We start from the raw sequence: 22236 nt of genomic DNA, 5'->3' as shown, positions 1-22236 counted from the left end.
CATAACTTGTTTCCTCATCCTCCTCAACCCCTCCCCACTCTTTAACATTGTAGGATGGAGAAGCCCTGACCCGGGACCCTCACTGCACATTAACCCCATACCCTTCTTGTTTAGAGTAGCTGGGAGAATGACGGCCCCAAGAGGACTGAGATACTCCTAACACAGACAAGTCTTTTTCTCCAGTCTCACCAATCAGAAGAGTCATTCATTCACTTATTCATTCACTCATTCACCAAATATTTATTGAATGCCTACCATGTGCCACACAGGGCTGTCTATCAACCAGCCTGTATTACTGAGCAAAGCAAGCTCTGGCCTTGTGATGCTTACATTCCAGAGGAAGAGACAGCCAACTAACAAACAAACAAATCGATAGTTACGACATGGTGGTAAGTGCCACGAAGAAACACAAACAAGGGTAAGGAGATGTACTGAGACACATTTTGATAAGGAGATATCTGTGACCTTCTTTGGGGGAAGGAAACTGGCAAGAACGGTGGAAGCCATCTTTCAATAATGAAAAAAAGGGGGCAAGTTCCTGTTTTACCTTTTGGCAAGAATGTAGGCATGTAGAAGAGAACAGCTTCCCTTTAATTCCTGGCCTTTTTTTTCCCCCTCCTACCGCACTAGACTTAATGTGTGTTGAGAAGCTGGTAGATCGTGACCTGACAAATGAGGGGGCACAAGCCACCCACATGGGGTTGGCAAGTAGCTCCTTCAGCATCCCGGCTCCCACTTTGAGGAAGTGAAACCCATGGGATCATTTTGATCAAAGGCATAGTTTCAACACATCCACACAAAGGAAGCAGAATCACGAGCTTTATTATTTACAAATCCCAGAAGCATGGGTCTGAGGAGCATGCCCTGAGCCTAGGGAAGGGCAGATCTCTGACCCAGGTCACAGAGAAGACAGAGAGCAGGGTACCAAGTACCTATATTTATAAGGTGATTGGGGCAGAGGTCACTAACTTTTCTCAGCTTCACTTTAAGTGGTTACTTTAAAAGGTGCCCAGGGGGCATCTGGGTGGCTCAGTCAGTTAAGTGTCTGACTTCAGCTCAGGTCATGATCTCAGTTTGTGAGTTCGAGTCCCACACCGGGCTCTGCGCTGATAGCTCAGAGCCTGGAGCCTGTTTCGGATTCTGTGTGTCTCCCTCTCTCTCTGCCCCTGCCCCACTCAGCCCCTGCCCCACCCATGCTCTGTCTCTCTCTCTAAAATAAATAAAGCGTTAAAAAAATAATAATAAAAGGTGCCCAGGAAGATCAAAATGGGAACTCAGGACGGACGTCCTAACCTCAAGTCCTTATCTAAATGTCTAGACTCTGGGTGTAGCAGGGTTATCATACTATAAAATCTTGAGACACCAACTCAGAAAAATAAAGTTTTTTGTTTTTTGTTTTTTTTCAAAAGATTTTTTTTTTAATCACACAATGAAACCCATGGTCAGCCAAGGGTATATTTGTTCTTTTGGAGGAGAAGACCAGTTGTTTGTCAGCACAGTCACACCTTCATGAAGCCACTGAAAATGCTAATAGTTCTCCTTTATGTACCATCCTGTGACCACTGGACCCCCCAGAAGGTTTTGATATGGGACAGAGCAGTATATTAAGTAAATTCACTGCAGGGTCCTATTGAGCTCTCAAATGGTCATCGACTCTATTTTCTTTACCATGTCACTTTATGCTTAGCTGTGTTGTGCAATATAGATCATTAAAAGTTTTGCAATGAGCCCAAGTGATATTCCAAATAATACCAGCCAAAAGAAAAAAAAAAAGCTGTAAATTAGAGCAAAATAAACCCTCCCTGATTACTGCATTTCCAGGAAGAATTTATGGTTCCCAAATGAAAACCCTTGCCTCTATAAATTAAAGCAGAAAGAAGGGTCTAGATTTCATTCTTTTCCAATTTCTTATTCTCCTCTTCAGCCAGAAGGCTCTCATTCAGGTTTACGAGTAAAAGCATTATCTGCAGCGGCTGCTGGCTACACTTTTCCAGCACCTATGGGATTAAAATAATCCCACCCCCAATCTGTCAAGGATCCTCCTTTTTTTCAGATTCTGAGAGTCAATGGGACCCATAAGATGATGGGTCTCACACTCAAAAAAATGTAAGACACACAAGTATCGCCCCAACCCCAACAAGTTATTTCAACCAGATGAAGAACGTGGATTCAGATATGTTGTGCAATCTAGGTGTCCATTATTGTTTGCAGAAAATGTTAGAAAAGGAGAGAATACTTGGGAGCGCCCTTGCTGGGATGCCAGTCTGTCAGTTGTCAAGACTTCACAACCTGTGAGCTAAGACTGAGCTGGGAGAAATCTCCCATCAAGTGATCAGATGGGTCACCATGTGTCACTCTGGTATATTTGGAAGAAATGTGTATCACCTCCTAGCTGGCTGGCCTTCTTGAAAAATTGAGAATTTCCAATGTGCACAGCCTCTGTCACTTAGTCTTGATTGACATTTCCTTCGGACTCTTGCATTCTGCAACTTTTTATTTCCTATTTCACCTTGGAGCCTTGCTTTTCTGGGATTCCCATAGAGGTACAGACTTCACCCTCTCTTTTAAGGCAGCAATTTTAGGACTGGCTCCATAATTTGTGGGCCAGGTGCAAATGATAATCTGGGGCCCTTAATTAAAAAATCACTAGTAACTTCAAGACATGGACAGCAGAAAATCAAACCAAGCATGGGGCCCTCTTAGCATGGTGCCCTATGAGACTACACAGGGCCACTCACACTTGAAGCCAACCCTGCGGACCACGATGGTTACTGTCACTCATTTTGCTATGGAATTTTTCAGCTGGTCGGGAAATTTTTCAGAGTCCCACATTTTGTTTCAATTTAGAATCATCCCCCATTGAATTTTGATCTAAAACTGTTGTAGATATTTCTGAGGCTCTTAGGACAGATGCCTCTGCCAAATCTTCCTTCTCAGAGCCTTACTTTTCTTCAGTTTTGGGGTTTTCTAAAACTTGATGTTATTTCAATAGCAGATGAAGTAGGTATCTCATCACATGTTTTCTGGAGCTGTGGGGTAGGCTCCACAGCATTTTTTAAAAATATTATTATAAAATTTTCAACCTTACAAAAAAGTAGTTACAGTAATATAGTGAACTCCCATGTTCCCATTACCCATTGGGGAACAATGATCAACAGCCTACCATTTTTTGTTTCCTTGATTCCATTACTATTTTATTGCTGCTGGTTTCTTTTAAAGCAAATCCCAGACATTAATTCAATCAACCAATACGTACATTAGTGTAAGGATTTTTTTCTTAAAAGATATAATGCTATGTCCATTACTCCACTCATCCCCAATTAGCACTCATTTCTCAGTACCATTTACTACCAGGACTGTGTAATTTTTATCCAAATGTATCAAAATATCTTTCTACATCTGACCTGTTGAATTAAGAATCCAAATAAGATCCACACATTGCATCTGGGGTTATGCCTCTTGAGGCTTTTTAACTCTATGATTGTTCCCTCTTTCTTTTTTACTTCCTGATACATTTTATTTATTGAGAAAACTAAATAATTTGTTCTGCGGAACTGTCTATATTCTGGATTTGAACGAATTGCATCCCCATAGTGTTGTTTCACATGTTCCTTAACCTCGGCTTTTTATAGATTGGTAATCAGACCACAGGACTTACTAAAAGCGGCTCAGTTTTGTTTGGGGTGGGGGGGTGGGGATGTTGGGGGTAGATTCAGCTGTATTTTAAACATTTGGAGCATTTTTTTAACCACCTCATGCCTTGAAGATGGAGGCTTCCTTGCTTTTCCTTTCTTCTGGCTTTTGGGCCCAACATTGTATTTCTAACATGCTCTTCTAGATTCCATCTCTTAGAGTCCTCAATTTCAAAAAATAGGAAGTTGAATTAATCTGAACCTGCAAATCTAAAATTAGAATCTGCAAGGGTGGCCTGAGTGGCTCAGTTGGTTAAGCACCTGACTCTTGATTTCAGCTCAGGTCATGGTCTCATGGTTCGTGAATTTGAGCCCCACGTTGGGCTCTGCACTGCCCAGGCAGAGCCTGCTTCGGATTCTCTTTCTCTCCCTTTCTCTCTGCCCCTCCCCGCCCCCAAAATAAATAAGCATGTACAATTAAAATAAATAAATAATAAAATTAGAATCCGCCAAAAACATCCAGTTGTCAAATCATATCTTCTCTGAACTTTCTCTTATCTAATCAGGAGGGATTCTGTCTCAGAATGGAATATTAATTACCTATTCCCCTGCTCACACTTGGCCTAAAATGTTTCTTTGGGGCCCGATGTGCCCATCGCATTCTCTAAAAAGTTTGACAGATTTTGTCTGTCCTCCCACCATGACACAGTTGAAGATATAAAGCACTAATCATTTCATTACTTAATTAAATACTATTACTTTGGTCAGGCACTCTTCTGGGTAGTGAACAAACAGGCTAGGTTTCTGGTTGCTGAAAACTCACAATCTAGTGGGGGATGGGGGGGACGGGGAGGAGGTAGGCATTAGACAAATGAAATATAACTTCAGATAGCGGTAAGGTCTGGAAAGACAGTAAACCAGGATGATGAGAAAGTGAATGGGGGAAGGTTACACTCTATGTTGCGTGGTCGAGGAAGGCCCTTCTGAGGAAATGCCGCTCAAACAGAGACTGGATGATACAAGGGAACTGCCGCATGGAGATCTGGGGGATGAGTGCTGTCGGCCGAGGGACAGCATGGACAAGCTCCTAAGGTGGAAATAAGCCCGGAGCACCCATGGGTGGTGAGAAATGTAGAGTTAGAGCATAAATGGCTTAGAAGCCAGGGCGTATCCGTAATACGGAGGGAACACGGAAGGGTTCTACACGGGAGAACGTGACTTGATTTGCATTTTTAAAAGACCACTCCAGCTTGAGCATTCCCTATAGGAGAGTCACTCACCACTCCTGTTTTCCTAACAGTTTTTGCCAGAATCCTGCGGGCTCCTGAATCCCACAACGTCACATTTGGCTCCTTTGTGACCCTGCGCTGCACAGCAACAGGCATCCCTGTCCCCACCATCACCTGGATTGAAAATGGAAATGCCGTGAGTGCCATCGCTATGGGGACTTGTCTGGGGAAGATCACTCGAGAGAATCTCAGGATGGGCCACATATTTGTAAAGTTACCCTGATCTCTGTCATTGGTCCCACCTGCACCTCTATTTTTCAAAGCCTTCCAGTATTTTCATCCTAGCAGTCACTGCCTTAGAAATTGAACCCCATGGGTTTGCTTCTTTCCTTGTATCATGGGGAAGAGTAGAAAATCAAATTTTCCTTTATGCCTTTGTGTAAAAGGGAAATGGTAGCAATTCCTTCCCACACAGGTAAAACAATTTTCACAAAATTCACCAGCTCAAGAATTAGGTCACTCCTGGAGGGTCCTTTGATGAAAAGTAATCCAGAATTAGAACTCATGACTGTCAGTTTAACCATCTTTAATTCGTTTTTTCATACTGATAATAACTGACATATATTAAGTGATCACTATGTGCCAGGAGCTGTTCTAAGCACTTTACATATATACACATAAATTTATTCGTTCCACAAATATCTACTGAGCATCTCCCAGGTGTCAGGCACTATTCTGGGCATTATAGATATAGGAGCAAACAAAACAGGTTAAGTTCCCTGCCCTCAAAGAACTGACACTATGATGGGGAAAAACAAACAAAAAATAAAACTAATATTCTATGCAGATAGTGTCAAATACTATGGAGGAAAATAAAGCAGGAAAATGGGACAGAAGTGCAACCTTAGGAGAAAGATTCCATTTTCAACAGAGTGGTCAAGGAAGCCTCATTAAGATGTAGAGAATTCAGGGGCACCTGAGTGGCTCAGTCAGTTTAAGCATCCAACTCTTGATTTGAGCTCAGATTATGATCTCACGGTTCATAAGACCAAGGCTGACATCGGGCTCTGTGTTGACAGCATGGTGCCTGCTTGGGATTCCCTCTTTCCCTCTCTCTCTCTGCCCCATTCACATGCATACAAGCATGTTCTCTCTCTCCCTCTCTCTCTTTCTCTCTCTCAAAATGAATAAATTTTTCAAAAAAGATGAAGACTTTTGAGCTAAGATCTGAAGGAGGTAAGGACGAGATAACTGTAAGATAACTATAGTTATCTGTAGTAGATAACTATGGGAAGAAAACTGGGGCAAGTTTCTGAGATAAAGGTGCACGCCATACATCAAAGGAATAACAAGTTATATGACGAGAGGTGAATGAGAAACGAAGAAAGAGGTAAGGGGTATGTCTAGGAATTGTGGATCATATAGGCTTTATGTAGAGTATTGAAACAATTTTGGCTTTTAATCAAGTGAGATGGGATGCCATTTTAGGTCTCTTTCTCTTACCTGCTTTCCTGCTGACTCTTGTTCCTTGTGTTTTGTTTCCTCGTGTGCCTACTTATCTTTGACTACCTGTTGCTCATTGTTTTGGGGGAAGAAAGGTCAGGCAGGGATTAATACGAGGTCTAGATAAAGGTACTTTTGTCTAGAAAGAATTTTTGTTTATTTTTGCTAAAGACCAGGGGCAACTACTTATCTTGGACCATATTAAACTAAGTTCAAAGTTTGAAGCTCCTTGGTCATCCCAGATCATTGTAACACAGTCTTCAATTCCATGTAGGCTATGTCGCTTGTAGTTCACATCGGTATGTCCCTGATATCTGGTTCTTTGAGATGTTAGTTTATTGTAACTCTTATTAGACTTCTTACCCTTATGGAACCTGACTTTTGATTTCTGTCTCCTCACTCTTCAAGGCCATCCAAAGGAAACAAATTTTTCTGGGTTGGAAAACTGTCAGGGAAAATAGAAGCTTCTCAGTTTGCTACATTGGCTAAAAGTATTTCTCCACAATTTTAATTTTTTTCAGCCTACTATAGAAAGTCTTAGATGGACAAATGTCTCAGCCTAGTGCTATATGCACACATAATAGCTCACAACGCTCTTCTGCTACTTTACTGACTCTCTCAAAGTTGGCTCCTACTTACAGCCCTGCTATCTGAACTCTGGATTTTTCCATGACTCTACAGGGAAAATTTATCCATTCTCCTCTCAGTGAACTTTTAGATTTCAGCAACTTAGCTGATATTAATTTTTCTATCAACCCAATCACATCTCTTTGTATCTTACAGAAATTGCTGAAAATTTCTGGCCCTTTGATTATGACACCCTTCTACCTTTCTATAGAGTTATTTTTCCTAATTTTAGATTTTATTTACCTTTTGGGATTCAGGTGGAAAACAGAGAGTTAATAAACATGTGGGCTGAGATTACCATTGTAACTGTTGGCCAAGCATGACTTCCATGTAATACAACCTTATTTAGTATTTTCTCTGCCCATCAAGTGTCTTCAGTAGGGCAAGTTCTTTTCTCACTACTGGCTACCTCACACAGGCTCTGTGGCTTTTCTGGTTGCTCTTAGATGATTTTAAATCACTAATACCATCCCAATTTAGTAATTTTAAGTGCCTAAACTTGAGTAATAACCAAAGCTTCCAAATGCAATTCACAGATGGGACCTTTCCCTCCCCCCACCCCATCCCTTTTTTTAAGATTTCCTTTTTAAGTAATCTCTCCACCCAATGTGGGGCCTGAACTCACAACTCCAAGATCAAGAGTCATACCCTCTACTGACTGAGTCAACCAGGTGCCCCACCTTCCTCCCTTTCTTAAGACTACCACATGCATGCTACCTGCCTTCCACAACAGTCCTGTGGTTAGCTTCTTCTCTCACACTCATTCATTCGCTCTTCCTCCACTTCCTAACTGCTACTTAAGACTCCTACAGCTTTGGGGTTGGAAGGAGCAGTAATTGAAGAGGAAAAGTTCTAATTTAAATGACACTCTTTTAAGTTGGCTTTACACCACTGTGCCCAACAAGTATTTAAAACAATTCTTTCCATCATGGACACATTCATGATTCTTCAGAAATCAAGGGATATTCAAGATGACCCCATGACCCATTTTCCTCAGGGCAGCCATCTCCTTCTTAGCCCCTAATCTGTTTGTTGATGGGAAGCCTTTCTGTCAGGGTCCCATCAATGCCCCCAAAAGATCTTTGGGGAAGACTGAAAATGACTCCAAACCAGATCTTCTATAAAACCTCTGTATCCACAAACTCTTGCATCCAGACCACTGAACAGAGCTACCCCCTCTTTTCTCCTTCCATTGGAGTTGTTAGGCAGCCCGGCTCTGCCCTTTTGATTTTACAGGTGGTTATCAGATACATCTTGGCTGTGTCAACAAATTGCAGGTGTGTCAGGGTCCCCAAGACCACCCTCAAGTTTGATGATTCACTAGAAGGACCCACAGAACTCAGAAAAACCATTATCCTTATGGTTATAGTTTATTACAGTGAAAGGATACAGACTAAACTCAGTAGTAGGGAATCAGTTGTTCTCTCCCTGTGGAATCCCATGGAGAGCACCTATATCTCCCAGCAATGATGTCAACCTACATGGCGTCTTGTACCAAAGAAGTTCATCCAGCCTTGGTGTCTAGGGATTTTCCTGAAGGTCAGTTACATAAGCATGGAGGGCTCACATGACTGACCTTAGCTAGTCTCTAGCCCTTCCAAAGGTCAAACTGATACAACATAGCCTAGAGTCCCTGCTGAACAAAAAGAGCTATTCACCATAATTTGCACTCAAACATAAACCATCTGGCATGGCTCATGGTCTCAGATATACAAAGACACTCTTACGAGGCAGAATTTTCCAAAGGATGAGAGGTTATCTCTTAGAAGCAAGTCAAAGGCCAGTCCTTTCTGGGTTTGAGTACAGGGTTTGAACACCTCGAGTCCAATAAGTTAACCCTTTATTACACAGCAGGGGACATACGTCAATCCTTCAGGTGGTCCTATTGAAGACCCTCTTTCATGCCTTAAGAAGATGGGGTTCTTGGGGCGTCTGGGTGGCTTGGTCGGTTAAGCATCCAACTTTGGCTCAGGTCATGGTCTCACAGTTCTTGAGCTGGAGCCCCACATCAAGCTCTGTGCTGATGGCTCAAAGCCTGGAGCCTGCTTCAGATTCTGTGTCTTCCCATCTCTTGGCCCCTTCTCTGCTCATGCTCTGTCTCTCAATAATAAATAAACATTAAAAAAAATTTTTTTAAAAAGAAGATGGGGTACTTTTTCAAACCAGTTCCTTGGGTGGGGTGAGGATGGCTCTCACTACAGCTAAGCAACTCAAACCTTGAGGAGTCATCTAGAGGTCCCTCAACCATTTTCCTTTCTCACGTCCCCCAGGATAGTCTCTCTCCAACTGTTTCGTATCTTGGTTGCAGTGTGCATATGTTGTCGTATCACAAAATATTAACAGCAACATTTCAAAGTCAAAGGAGTGTTCTCATGAGGAGAAAAAAAGAAACAGAGGAAAAGAAGGCGAGGATGGGAAAGAGAAGTAGGACACTAGACATGGGGAAGGAAGAAGGGAAGAGAGAGAGGTGTGTGGGAAGCAAAGCATGTCCATGTGTGAAATTCCGGTGGATGTGGTTCACTAGGAAAAAGATGCCAGATTCTAAACCTACCTGAACTAATAATGTCATCCTGCAAAAGCAGACTCTTCACGGCCTACAACTCATTTATTACTTTGCTTTCACTACTGTTTTTGCTGAAGGGTTGTTTTTTCTTTTCTGATGCTTGTAAAAAACCACTTTTCTCATCATTTGTGTTTAAAACCAATTTAACTTGTCTCTTCGAAATACAGTAAATGAATTAATGTCACTCTACAGACTTTCTACATGAGGTATAAGAAATAAGAATAGGTGAGGGGTTGCCAGACTAAATTGGAAATGGCTCTCTCTAGCTAATGTAATTGTAGGGAAGTCTACTTACCTCTCAGACACAGATTTTCCCATATTTTTAATGATAGAGGTGTCAGGTGGCTGGAGAAAATGATCCCTAATAGGACATCAGGGTTAAAGTTCTCCATTTTTGTTAAGTTACAATCAAATAACTTGAGGTTCCTGTTCTTCTTTAGCTCTCTAATTAAAGTGTCATCTATAATTCAAATCTTGGGGCGCCTGGGTGGTTCCATCAGTTGAGCATCCAACTCTTGATTTCAGCAGGTCATGATCCCAGGGTTGTGGGATCGAGCCCTGCATTGGGCTCTACAATGAGCATGGAGCTTGCTCAAGATTCTCTCTCTCCCTCTCCCCCTCTCCCCAACTTGTGCTGGCACTCTCTAAGTAAGTAAAATAAATTTCAAATCTTATTTGGCAGTGTTTTGTGGCTCTTCTGTGGAAGTCACTGTAGTTGTCTTAAGCCTCTCAAGGTAGTGTAAAAATATGTCCTAAGAAAGCTGGGGAACTGATGATAGGACTTTAATGATTTGTCTTCCTCTATGAAAACAGGAATAAAGAAAATGGAAAGACACATGCTTTACAAAACCTTCAGGGTTTTCAAAGGCTCATAATAGTCTAGAACTGGAAGATACATGATTAGTCTCTCTTGGAGTTCATGAGTAATAAAAAAAGAGTATGATGGTTTGAGTTAGTTTGGGTCCTACTGAGACCCCAACTTAATCATTCAAGATGTGATTCACAGAAAGATGTGATTCACAAGATTCAAGATGTGATTCACAAAAGGCAGGAAGCAAAATAGACCCATTGCCTCTGATTCTTATACAGGAATAAAACAAACTAATAGTGGCTTTCTTCTGGAAGAAAGCAGAAGTACATCCGTGGTTCTCATGGTCAGAGACAGGGTTGCTCTTATAGCCAAGTTTTGTTCGTGGTGATACGACCCACGTCCAAACAGAAACCGAGACGATCTTGCTCATGCTGACACAAATCACAGGAAATGGAGGCAATCTCAGGCATTTAATGCACAAGGGGCAACCAGAAAATTCTACTGGGAACAGGAAGAGCCCACAGCCCTGGTATTATCTGGGGTGGACTGAACAAAGATGAATACAGAGCTGGGAGCTAATTGGCACAGAATAAAACAGAGTTTAAACTGTGGTTCTTCACTAACTCCAAATTCATGAACTAACTTCACTAACACACTCCTGAGAACAGTGAGTACTCTAACGGATGTGACGACTCCTTTCCCCCCGCCTCTGTGAACACATCAATAACCTAAAAGCCTGAATGGTTAAACCAAAGAACAAGAGAAAGGCAAGCCACATGCTCTGAAGTGATCAAGAATTATTTTTTCCTCTCTTTGTACACAAATGTCATTCATTTTTCATGGAAATCTGTAGTCTCAGATGAACCTCAGAACGAGGAGTAATATTCCTTTTGTTTTACAACATTGGAAGTAGTAGTTTCACATGGATAGAGCAGAGCTCACTTCTCTTAAAGAAAACAAACTTCTATTCCGATAACCAGACTTGACTTCAAGTTAGACTGGTAATATCTCCATTATTTTCGCATTCAAATAAAAAATGTAGAAAAATTACATGTCTCTCTTGTTTCTCCATTAAACACAGTTCCTAAAGGATTTTAAAAGCTGGATCATTTTAATTTTTTTAGAAGAATTTTATAAAAAATAAGTAGCCAAACTATCTATGTGGAAGATTGTGCTTTTGAATTTTCTTAAAGGTCAGCTCACCTTTACATGTATTTTTAAGAGGTAGTACTTTTGGTTTGAAGTACCTGAGCTTTGGAGTCTTCTCATCTTACTAGCTGTGTTAATTAAGATAATTACATGTATCAGCTGGAATATATTCCATGAAACATGGCAGTAGCCAGATTGAAAGAGGCAACTACGGCGATGTTGGTCAGAAACAATGTGGAAGATTTTCTCATTCCGTTACCCCCTTTTCTTTTTTTTCAAATGTTGATTTATCTATTTTGAGAGAGAGAGAGAGCGCAGGGGAGGGGGAGCGAAAGGGGGAGAGAGAGAATCCCAAGCAGGCCTCTGCACTGTCAGCACGGAGCCTGATGCAGGGCTCGAACGCATGAAGCCCTGAGATCATGACCTGAGCCGAAACCAAGAGTTGGATACTCAACCGAATGAGCCACCCAGGTGCCCCTAGCCCTCTTTCTATGATGCACATACAGACATTATTCCAACTCCCTACACATGGACCCTACTGGGCCATACCCGACGGCTCCATGAGGCATTCTCAGCAAGCTGGAACTGTTTGTAAGACAGAGCCACTGAAGCCAGAGGCCTTCCTATGCTAAGGCCAATTCATGACGAAGTGATGAGACTATTCGTACCTGTGAATAGATCCTCTCAAAACAGCATTATTAATGTGTTAATGATACATAAAAGTATTCCACAGGTCAATACTACTTTGCCACTTTCGAAAAGCTTTTACACACATCACCTCAGGTGTGAACCAAGGTGCCTATTTATGACAGGGTTTCCTGTCTGCCTGCCTCTTTTTGAGGTCACTGTCTCAGAAAGAGAACCGCACATACACAGCAGAGCTGTTTATCCAGCAACTTCAGGGCAGTATGCCTGACAGACTTGCAGAAAATAACATATTTACTGTAAATCCCAGATATAGTCACCTCAATTAAGTAGTTGGTTTTGCCGAGACATACCTTGGTCAAAACTCATAATAATCTGAACCTGAGGAGCAAAAAGACCAAAATGGAGGGCAAGGGGTGGTTTTTATTTTTAGGTCATCAAAAAATACAAAACTGTTGGTCAGGATGACCCATGAAGGAAGAAAAACAAATTCGCACTCTGACTAACAAGGCCTGCTGTGCCTGAGTCACAACCCGAATCAAGCAAGGCCTCTGAAAACAGGAGGAAAAGCATTTAGGAGCCATGCCATAATCGAGCAATGGGCCTCATAACTTGTTGGTCTCCTTGCTGAATTACTTCAACACCCGGATGAAGTCCAGCAGAAGAGAGGTCAGCCAGTTTAAAACTCATCCTCTTTTCTACCAAGAATGTTTTCATTAACCTTGAGGAGGAGTTTAGGAATGACTTTCTTAGGTGTGAACATGAAAATAACGCTAGTTTCGTCAACCTTGGGGAAAAGACTCCTTCCCAAGTCATCTCCCAGGCATTGTGCACACCTCGTTCTTGAAGGACGGATTAAGCTTGCAAAGGGAGAAGGCAATTGTTCTATAGACTTCACTTCTATCAACTGGAAAGGGATTGTCTTTATAAAGGAAACATCTCAACAGCATAAAGCATGTTGACTGAGCATAGAGGTTTGAGGTCTTTGGTTTTTTTCTCAGTGTTGCTTTGCTCCTAAAATTCAGGGAGAATCCAACATTGCATTTCAAATTACTCAGTCTTTTCTGTTTAACTTGGAAACTCAAATCCATAAGAGGTTGCACTGCTGATAAATATGATGATGATGAATTTCATCTGAATTCCCAACCAAGTGTATGTCTCTTAAAGATATTTTTCTCTCTGCCTCGTCAATTTCTCACAGCGTCCAGGCTGCTTTTCTGGGGAAACTACTACAATACTTGATCTGACTTAAGTTGATGCTCGCATGATATTTTTATCGTTAAAGGTTGGAAACAGTAGTGCATAGAAGGAATAAAAAGTCAAAGAAGCTAATTGAGCAAACTTCCCTGTTTAATTGATACAGAGTGTATTTGGTTCCAAGGCCAGCCAGACACCTGGCAGCAGAAAGAATAAAGCTGGTTTCACCCCAGGGCTTGCCATCCCCTTGCTGGTCTACCTGTGAAAACAGGCAAAATAGCAAAATAACTGGCTCCAAGTTTCTTATTCCCAGCCTCATTTCCCACTAAGGGACAGAGAGAGATCTCTCAAGGCCACTCCTCTGACATAAGGTCAAGATGAATCACTGACTGATTGTCATTCCATTCAGATTTCCTTCCAACTGGCATGTTCCCCTCGTACAGTGACAATTAACAAATAATTATTGCAAAGATGGTACAGTGCTCAAAAAAATAGTGAAGAATCGCCACTTTAAAACATGCCACCACCTTCACAGTGACATTTAAGCCATGCATTTGTTTTGTTTATGGGTGATTTGTTGAGGTTGGCATTCTTGTTTTCTAATAACTCTCCATATGTTCTCTTCTAGTGCTAGGGAAGGCACTCTAACATAACAATTAAAAGCACAGGCTTTGGGATCAAACTGGGGCACAAATTCTAACTCTGCAACCTAATAGAAAGTGCTAGGCAGCTGTCTTTCCCACAGAGCTGAAATGATGATAATAAACAAGCACATAAACTAACCTGCCAATTAGGTTAATATTGATACCCTGACTCTTCAAGGACATTTGATTTTATGATTTGAATAGTATGACAGGATGCAAGTCATGCCTCAGAAACAGACTTGGCTTTATAACCATTTTTCTTCACAACCATCCATCTATCTGTTGTGCATTTGTGGAGGACAGAACAGGAGCTAACCTTTTAATAATGCTCGTAAGTGTGTGGGTTGACTGGGTGGTTTTGCTGATTTGGGCCAGGATTTCGTGATCGTGGCTGATCTGGTTCCTGTGACTGGCATGCAGACTGGGAGCTAGTTGATCTAGAATGGCCTCACTTGTATATGTGGTGGTTGTTCTTGGCTCCCAGCTGGGGCAGTGGGGATAACTGGACCGTGTGTGCCTCTTCCTCAAGCAGGCTAGCTCTGGGTTGGTCATAGGAGGTCACAGGCTCCAAGAGCAACAAGAAAGTAAGCCACAGGGCACAAGAATTTTACAAGTCTGTTTTTGATTTTCTAAAATAGGTACAAGGCCAATTTAGATTCAAAGCATGGAGAGAGACGCTACTTTATGGGGGAAGAGCTACAAAGGTTTTGGCTATTTTTGCAACCTACCTGTTGTTGTTGCCTTTTGATCATCACTTTAATACTTTCTCTTTCAAGTCAACCTGATGCATCATATTAGGAAATCCTTGACCTAATTCTATCTGCTTTTTTCCCTCTACTCCACCAGGTTTCCTCTGGGTCCATTCAGGAAAGTGTGAAAGACCGAGTGATTGACTCAAGACTGCAGCTGCTTATCACTAAGCCAGGACTCTTCACATGCATAGCTACTAACAAGCACGGAGAGAAATTTAGCACTGCAAAGGCTGCGGCCACCATTAGCATAGCAGGTAAGACGGATTTTCGTAATTGCATTGCTCTGGGAGAAGGGAGAGTTGGCACTATTCCACACAACATTTGGGGGGAAATCTGTTTTATTTCTTACTCCAGTCCCCTTTGGGCTATTTCTCCTCCTTGGGGACATTCCAGAGGTTGATCTAGATCATTGACAATGGGAGATTTATCAACTGGAAAATGAAATCCTCAGATACCTGTCCTAGTGATGGGTAACAGCTTCCAGGAGTTCATTTCTCTCTTTTTTCCCCCTCCCTTTCTTTTCTTTCCTCTCGCCCTCCTTCCTTCTTTTCCTGTTTTACCTTTTCTTTCTTTCCTTTCCTTCCTCCTTCTCTCTCTCTCTTCCCACCCCCCCCCTCTTTTTTTTTCTTTCATAGAGCCAATCACACTTTCCAGGGCTCTCAAAGAGTAAGTTGGCAGATATTTAACATGGTTGTGCCAATTTCTGCATGGCTGTTTCTTGAGGGCATTTTTACTTATGAGTATTTGATCTACTTTGTGGCCTTTCCTTCTCCTGTTTCATGAAAGTGATAGCAAGACTTACAGGTGTTTTCAAGGAAAAGAGCTGACATATGGATTTCTAGAATATTTGTGTTGAGTTATAAAGGTTTATTTTTAAAATATAAATGCCCCCAAAGGCTTCTGAGAACATTTGTGGAATTCCTAGAGATGGAAATAATCCCTGTATCAGGAAATGCCAGGCATGTTACACTCAGAATGTGTCTACTGCCCAAGGGTCAGCAGAGATGCTTGGCCTCACATGTAAGGCAGGCACTGGCAGAACCTGTGCCCAGGGCCAGCTCCCCAGATCCTGCTATTTCTTATGGCTGTGCCACTTCTTTGATCTTCCACGATGGGGAACTTGCTAGTAATGTTTGGGATTTTAACATGAGGGGAATAGAGACCACAGAGAACTAGACAGGGAGAATTGGACAAGGCTGGCCTTCTAAAGCATGCCTGTGAAGTAAGAAGATTCAAGGATTCCTTCTGCCTTCTTCTCCAGGGATATATCTGCTTGTAGTACCTTGATATAGCATATCAGTTATTTTAGAATTTTCACTGATGGGAAATGATTTCTCCCAGAGAATGGTGAGAATTCTAAAAGTACATTCAACTCAATTTAACAAGTAATAAGGAAACAATTATTGTTATATATAGTACCTTGTTTATAAAATACTCTTGCATGCATTTATTAACTACTCGATCCAGGCCATCATTAGGTAGAATACAGGATGCACACTTATGTAACAAATGGCATAATTAACAACAGGGTGCCTGCCTCCAAGGGACTCTCAATCTAGAAAGGAAGTCAGTTACTCATATACATTATGGCACAGACCATGTTCTATTGCAGAAGCATAAACAGAGTATAAGAGCAGAATGAGAGAGACAGAGAGAGTTTAAGTGTGGGAAAGAGCAACCACTTAAGCAGGAGACAGGAGCATGAGACAGAAAGGTTAAACTGTGTTCAGGAAACGGCAAGTGGGTTGGCAGGCTTAGAGCATGATGGAGACTGGGAGTGAGGTGGAGAATGGGAAGAAAGGTTTGAAATGTGGGCTCTGGCCAAGTTGTGAACAGCCCGAGTAGGTTAAATGTGTTCTTCAATCAGTGGGAAGTCATCTCATTATTTTAGAGGAAGGAGACCAGCGATATGGTCAGATATATCTGTTGTCAAGTTAACAGATGTTGGGTGGAAAAGAGTAGGAGGCACGTGTGCAGGTAGGAGGCTATTCCGGAGTCTAGAAGAATAACGAAGGTCTGAACAACACCTGCAGGACTTGGGGCAGGGAAGACAGATACAGGAGACCTGTCAGGATAAAACCATAGGAGCTAAATGCTAGAATGTAGCAGTGGAGTAGAATGCGTTAAGATGTGACAGCTTGAGGAAGGTGTCTAAGACAAATAATAATGGATAAAAAAAAATTTAAAAACAAGACCATGAGGAGGTCCAGGAGATAAGAATTAAAATTTTTGATGCATTTGAATAACCTGGGATTATTCTAGTCTATCTTATGTTTTATTTGATATTTGATCTAAAACCAATGTTAAATAAATAAATACCTATTTATAGTATCTATCCACCCTGGAGAGAGAAGGAGAGAGAATGAGAGAGAGAGAGACAGAGAGACAGAGAGAGAGAAAGATTTACATATGAATACTCAAATCAAATAAAATAAACGGATTTAATCCAGTTTAACCTATAGCTCCACAGGGTAGAAGAGAAAAATTAATGTTGCTAATCTTGAGATAATTATTCAGTCTTTCACATATTCACTCCTTGCCAGGGCTCTTCCTTCCCTTCTTCCTGCCTCTCCCTAGACGGCAGGGGAAAAGGGACTTGGATACATGCTGTGGCGTCCTCTGGAACAAACCCCTACCCCATTCTCTGGTGAAATCTACAGCTGGAGAACTCGTGATCTCATCTCTTGGCTTTGTTAGGACCCAGAGGATCCCCCTGGCTGGCTCGGCACCTTTGAGGCTTTGAGGCTCCTCCTGTAACAGCACAGTCCTCTACATCTCAGTCACATCCTTCATCAAGCCCCTCTCTAGAGTCTACTTTGCAACCTCGGCAACGAGGTCACCCTGTCTCTCCCTATGAAGGCGGGCCTGCTGAATTCCAAGTCAGCTCCTTCCTTATCTGGAGCCTGAAGTAACTTCTGGATCACATTCATGTTATATAAAATCCAAGAGTGTCAGACTGATTGACCCAGCTCTGCTATCTACCCACCCATGTCATGCTACCATTTTTACACAAACGTGGCCATCCCATGTCAGAACAAGGGATCCCTATAACGTTCCCTGCTTCTAGTTCCAAATAAATCAGGAAAACTCCCTCTGCTTTGGCTTTTTCCTTAATTTATACCGCCCTTCTAGGATTTCGGTCAGAGAAAGGCATCTATAAAATGTATATGTGAACTCTTAATTCCTCTACCTTCCTCCTTTCCACCACATACCAAGCTGGAGGGACTCCTGTTTAGTGTAGCAACCTTCAGAGCCTATCATCATAAATACAAAGATGAGGGTGAAGGCAATGCTAGGGCAATAAAGAAGGAGAACCTAATATAATGGGTATATCTACATCACACCAAGGCAGATTCATTGCATGGACATGATCTTCAAATGCTGAAATGACTACAAAGCATGACTGCTACCATCTTGTATACAGCAACATCACCCCTGCATCCCTGACCTAGCTCTAAGGAGAGCCTGATCCAACTCCATTAATTAGTGGAATATACCAACAGAGGAGACTGTAATACTAAAAAATTAATGATATCTGCTGGTGGTAAAAAGAGCCTTAAGTTATGGCAAGCGGCAGAGAAAGGCAGGGTCTCAGGATGGAGGGAGAAGTGGTCTTAGGCATCAGTACTGAGTGAGGATGGAGGCAATCAGCAATGGTAGCCTGGGGGGAAATAGCAGAAGTATCTGCATGAGGAAAAAGATTGTGGAAATGCATGGATTGGCACACAGCAGCAGAGAGGACTAGAAATCTCCTAGAGCAGCAGAATTGAAAGCAGATGAGAAGCAGTGACCTAAGTAGGGGCAACAGTCATCTAGACTGTAACCAGCAAGGACCTGACTGTAGCCAATGGGCCTGGCAATGCATACTTAGCAAGTGTTAGGTGTTGTAACCGATGTGAACCCTTCTGCACATGGGGAGAAAAATGTGACTAAAATGAGTGAAGAGGGACTCCCTTAAGGAGCTAATTCATAAAAAAAAAAAAAAAAAAGACACGATCTTTGTGTTCATCCCCTGATCTGTTTTTCCTGTTGGGTCCCACTGACTATGAGGCTTGAAGCTCCCCTACCTTTCCTAAAATTTCCCCAGGCAGATCTAATGAGAGTGTCTCATGAGTGCAAGGGAATAGGACTCTGAACCCCAGGAGACATCTGCCATTTTCTCTTCCTCTCCTCGGCCCATTCTTTTTACTTAAGTCTGCTAGATGCCTCATGATGATCCCAGTGCCATCACTGAAAACTACCTCTCAATCCTGGGGTGCTCCCTGAGGCAATATTGCAGGAAAGTGAGGCCACGTTGGTGAAAAACAGATCCACGGAGCCACTTAATTCAGAATCATTTTAAAGAAGCATGGTCTTATGCTCCCCAGACCTCCTGGCGCTTGGATACGGCATCTGCTTTCTGCATTCCTGCTTTCAGCCCCCCTCCTTTGGCCTCAGAGGTGCAGAGCTTTGAGTCAGACATGGTGACTCCTTTGGACTCTCTGGCAATGCTTCCTTACCCAAACTCTCCTTGCTCTCATGTCAGCCATCCCCATCCTCCCCTAGTGTTCTGTAGTCAACGGCCTCCTTTGTCACATTCTCTGTGTTTCACTTTGAAGCTTTTACTCCATCTGTTTATTTACTCATCCCAGCAGGAAAACTGGGAATGGAAAAATCTGATCTGGTGCTCAGGATTATGCCTAATGATATTTCTAGCGCGTGAAGGGAAACAAAAAAATAAAGATCAGCCTTCATTTTCCCAAAACTCTTCCATGTGTATGTCCAAATCCTTATGTGTTGTTCGAGAAATGTGATAGACTTCTTTCTGACTCATTTACATTTGCTGTTAGTCATCAAACGAAGTCAGGAGAACTTTTGGAACCTCTCCCTACGAACCAGGAAGTTGCACTTCCTTCCAGCCACAACCTTGAAAGGCTCAAGTTACAATTTAAAATCACCAGGATGCTGGGTATTTGGCCAGGTGCCTTCTCTTTGTCATTAGAACCCTCGGTCCTATGACAGAGACCAACAAGACAGCCCATGATCCCTGTAATGAGCATCATTCTGAGCCAGGTGCCACCAAAATAGGCACAGGTACTATTTCTACCAAACATTTAAAGAAGAATTATCACCGATGCTTCTCACACTCTTCCAAAAACTGAAGAGGGAGAAATGCTACAAGACTCATTTTACAAGGCCAGCATTACCCTGACACCAAAGTCAGATTAAAGGATACAACAAGAAAACTACAGACCACTTTCCCTGATGAATACGGATGCAAAAATTCTTAGCAAAATATTAGCAAGTCAAATTCAGTAACATATTAAAAAGAGCACTTATCAGGGTGCTCCATCGGTTGGGCATCCGACTCTTGATGTCGGCTCAGGTCATGATCCTAGGATTGTGGGATCGAGCTCCACATCAGTCTCTGTGCTGAGCATGGAGCCTGCTTAATATTCTCTCTCTCCCTCTGCCCCTCTCCCCTGCTTGCTCTCTCTCGCTGTCTCTCCAAAATAAAATACAAAAACAAAAAAAGGCACTCATCATGACCAAGTGGGATTGATCCCTAGGATGCAGGGATGGTCCAACATATGCAATTAAATAAATGTGATACGCCACATTTATGGAAAGATAAAAACCCTATGATCATCTGAATAGATGCAGAAATGCATTTGAAAAAGTGCAATATCCTTTCATGATAAAAATGCTCAACGAACTAGATATAGAAGGAACATACCTCAACACAATAAAGGCCATCTATGGCAAACCCACAGCCATCATACTCAATGGTGAGAGGTTGAAAGCTTTTCCTCTAAAATCAGGAACAAGACAAGGATACCCACTATCACCACTTCTATTCAACATAGTACTAGAAGTCCTAGCTAGAGCAGTTAGGCAATGAAAAAAAATAAAAGGCATCCAAATTGAAAAGGAAGAAGAGGGGCACCTGGGTGGTTCAGTCTGTTAAGCGTCCAACTTTGGCTCAGGTCATGATCTCACAGTTCACAAGTTTAAGCCCTACATTGGGCTCTGTCATGACAACTCAGAGCCTGGAGCCTGCTTCAGATTCTCTGTCTCCCTCTCTCTCTGCCCTCCCCCACTTGTACTCTGTCTTTGTCTCTCTCTGTCTCTGTCTCTCTCTCAAAAATAAATAAAACACTTTTAAAATTTAAAAAAAGAAAAGGAAGAAGTAAAATTATCTGTCTGTAGATGACAGGATCTTACATAGTGACAATCCTAGACTCCACCAAAAAACCATTAGAACTAATCAACAAGTCCAGTAAAGTTGCAGCATACAAATCAACATATAGAAATCAGATTTGTTTTTATACACTAACAACAAAACATCTGAGAAAGAAAAGAAAATCCTCCCATTTACAATGACATCAAAAATAATAAAACACTTAGCAATAAGTTTCACTGAGAAAGTAAAAGATCTGAATGCTGAAAACCAAAAGAAAAGATTTTGATGAAAGAAATTTAAGACAAAAATGAAAAGATATCCTATTTCATGAATCAGAAGAATTAACATTGTTAAAATGTCCATATCACTCAAAGTAAGCTACAGATTCAATGCAATACCTATTAACATTCCCATGGCATTTTTCACAGAAATAGAACAAACAATCCTAAAATTTGTATGGGATCACAAAAGATCATGAACAGCCAAAGCAATCGTGAGAAAGAACAACGAAGCTGGAGACATCACATTTCCTGATTTCAAACTATATTACAAAGCTATAAAATTCAAAATAGTACGAAATTGGCATAAAAACAGACACAGACCAATGGACTGAAGAGCCCAGAAATAAACTCCCACGTATATAGTCAATTAATTTACTACAAAGAAGCCAAGAATACACAATGGGGGAAGAACAGTCTTTTCAATAAATGGTACTGGGAAAACTGGATAACCATACAAAAGAATGAAACTGGACCCCTACCTTATACAACACACAAAAAACAACTCAAAATTGATTAAAGTCCTAAACATAAGACCTGAAAAAAAAACATAAGCAGTAAGCTCTTTGACATCAGTCTTGGTGATGTCTTTTTGGATATATGTCACCAAAAGCACAAGCAAAAAAAATGATCAAAAATAAACCAATGTGATTACATCAAACTAAAAGGCTTCTGCACAACAAAGGAAGCCATCAACAAAATGAAAAGGCTTCCTATGAAATGGGAGAAAATATTCTCAAATCATGTATCTGAGAAGGGGTTAATATCCAAAATATATAAAGAGCTCATACAACTCAAGAGCAAAAGACAAACAATTCCATTTAAAAAAAATGGGCAATGGGTCTGAACATTTTCCTAAAGAAGACATATAGATGGCAAACAGGTACATGAAGAGGTCCTCAACATCACTAATCATCAGGGAAATGCAAATCAAAATCACAATGAGGTATTACCTCATACCTATTAGAATCACTATCCAAAAAAAGATGAGAGTTAATAAGTGTTGGCAAGGATGTGGAGACAAGAAAACCCTTGTGCACTGT

At 41.6% G+C, this 22236-nt stretch overlaps 1 protein-coding gene and 1 long non-coding RNA gene across 4 annotated transcripts in view; one reads left to right on the top strand and one right to left on the bottom strand.

Annotated features, from left to right (window-relative positions):
* The window catches only part of MUSK (muscle associated receptor tyrosine kinase), a 92960-nt gene that overhangs the window by 43571 nt on the left and 27153 nt on the right, over positions 1–22236 (top strand). For both annotated transcript variants that reach the window (XM_027034814.2, XM_053204810.1), the window contains 2 exons: positions 4933–5057; positions 14847–15006. In XM_027034814.2, the coding sequence (XP_026890615.2) occupies positions 4933–5057; positions 14847–15006 (285 nt within the window). The remainder of the gene's footprint in view (positions 1–4932; positions 5058–14846; positions 15007–22236) is intronic.
* LOC113592840 (uncharacterized) overlaps positions 1–22236 on the bottom strand; it is a 141752-nt gene that overhangs the window by 95302 nt on the left and 24214 nt on the right. The window lies entirely within an intron of this gene.

This window comes from Acinonyx jubatus, chromosome D4 (genome assembly GCF_027475565.1).
Source record: "Acinonyx jubatus isolate Ajub_Pintada_27869175 chromosome D4, VMU_Ajub_asm_v1.0, whole genome shotgun sequence".
NCBI lineage: Eukaryota > Metazoa > Chordata > Mammalia > Carnivora > Felidae > Acinonyx > Acinonyx jubatus.
This window is presented reverse-complemented; position numbering and strand designations above follow the sequence as displayed.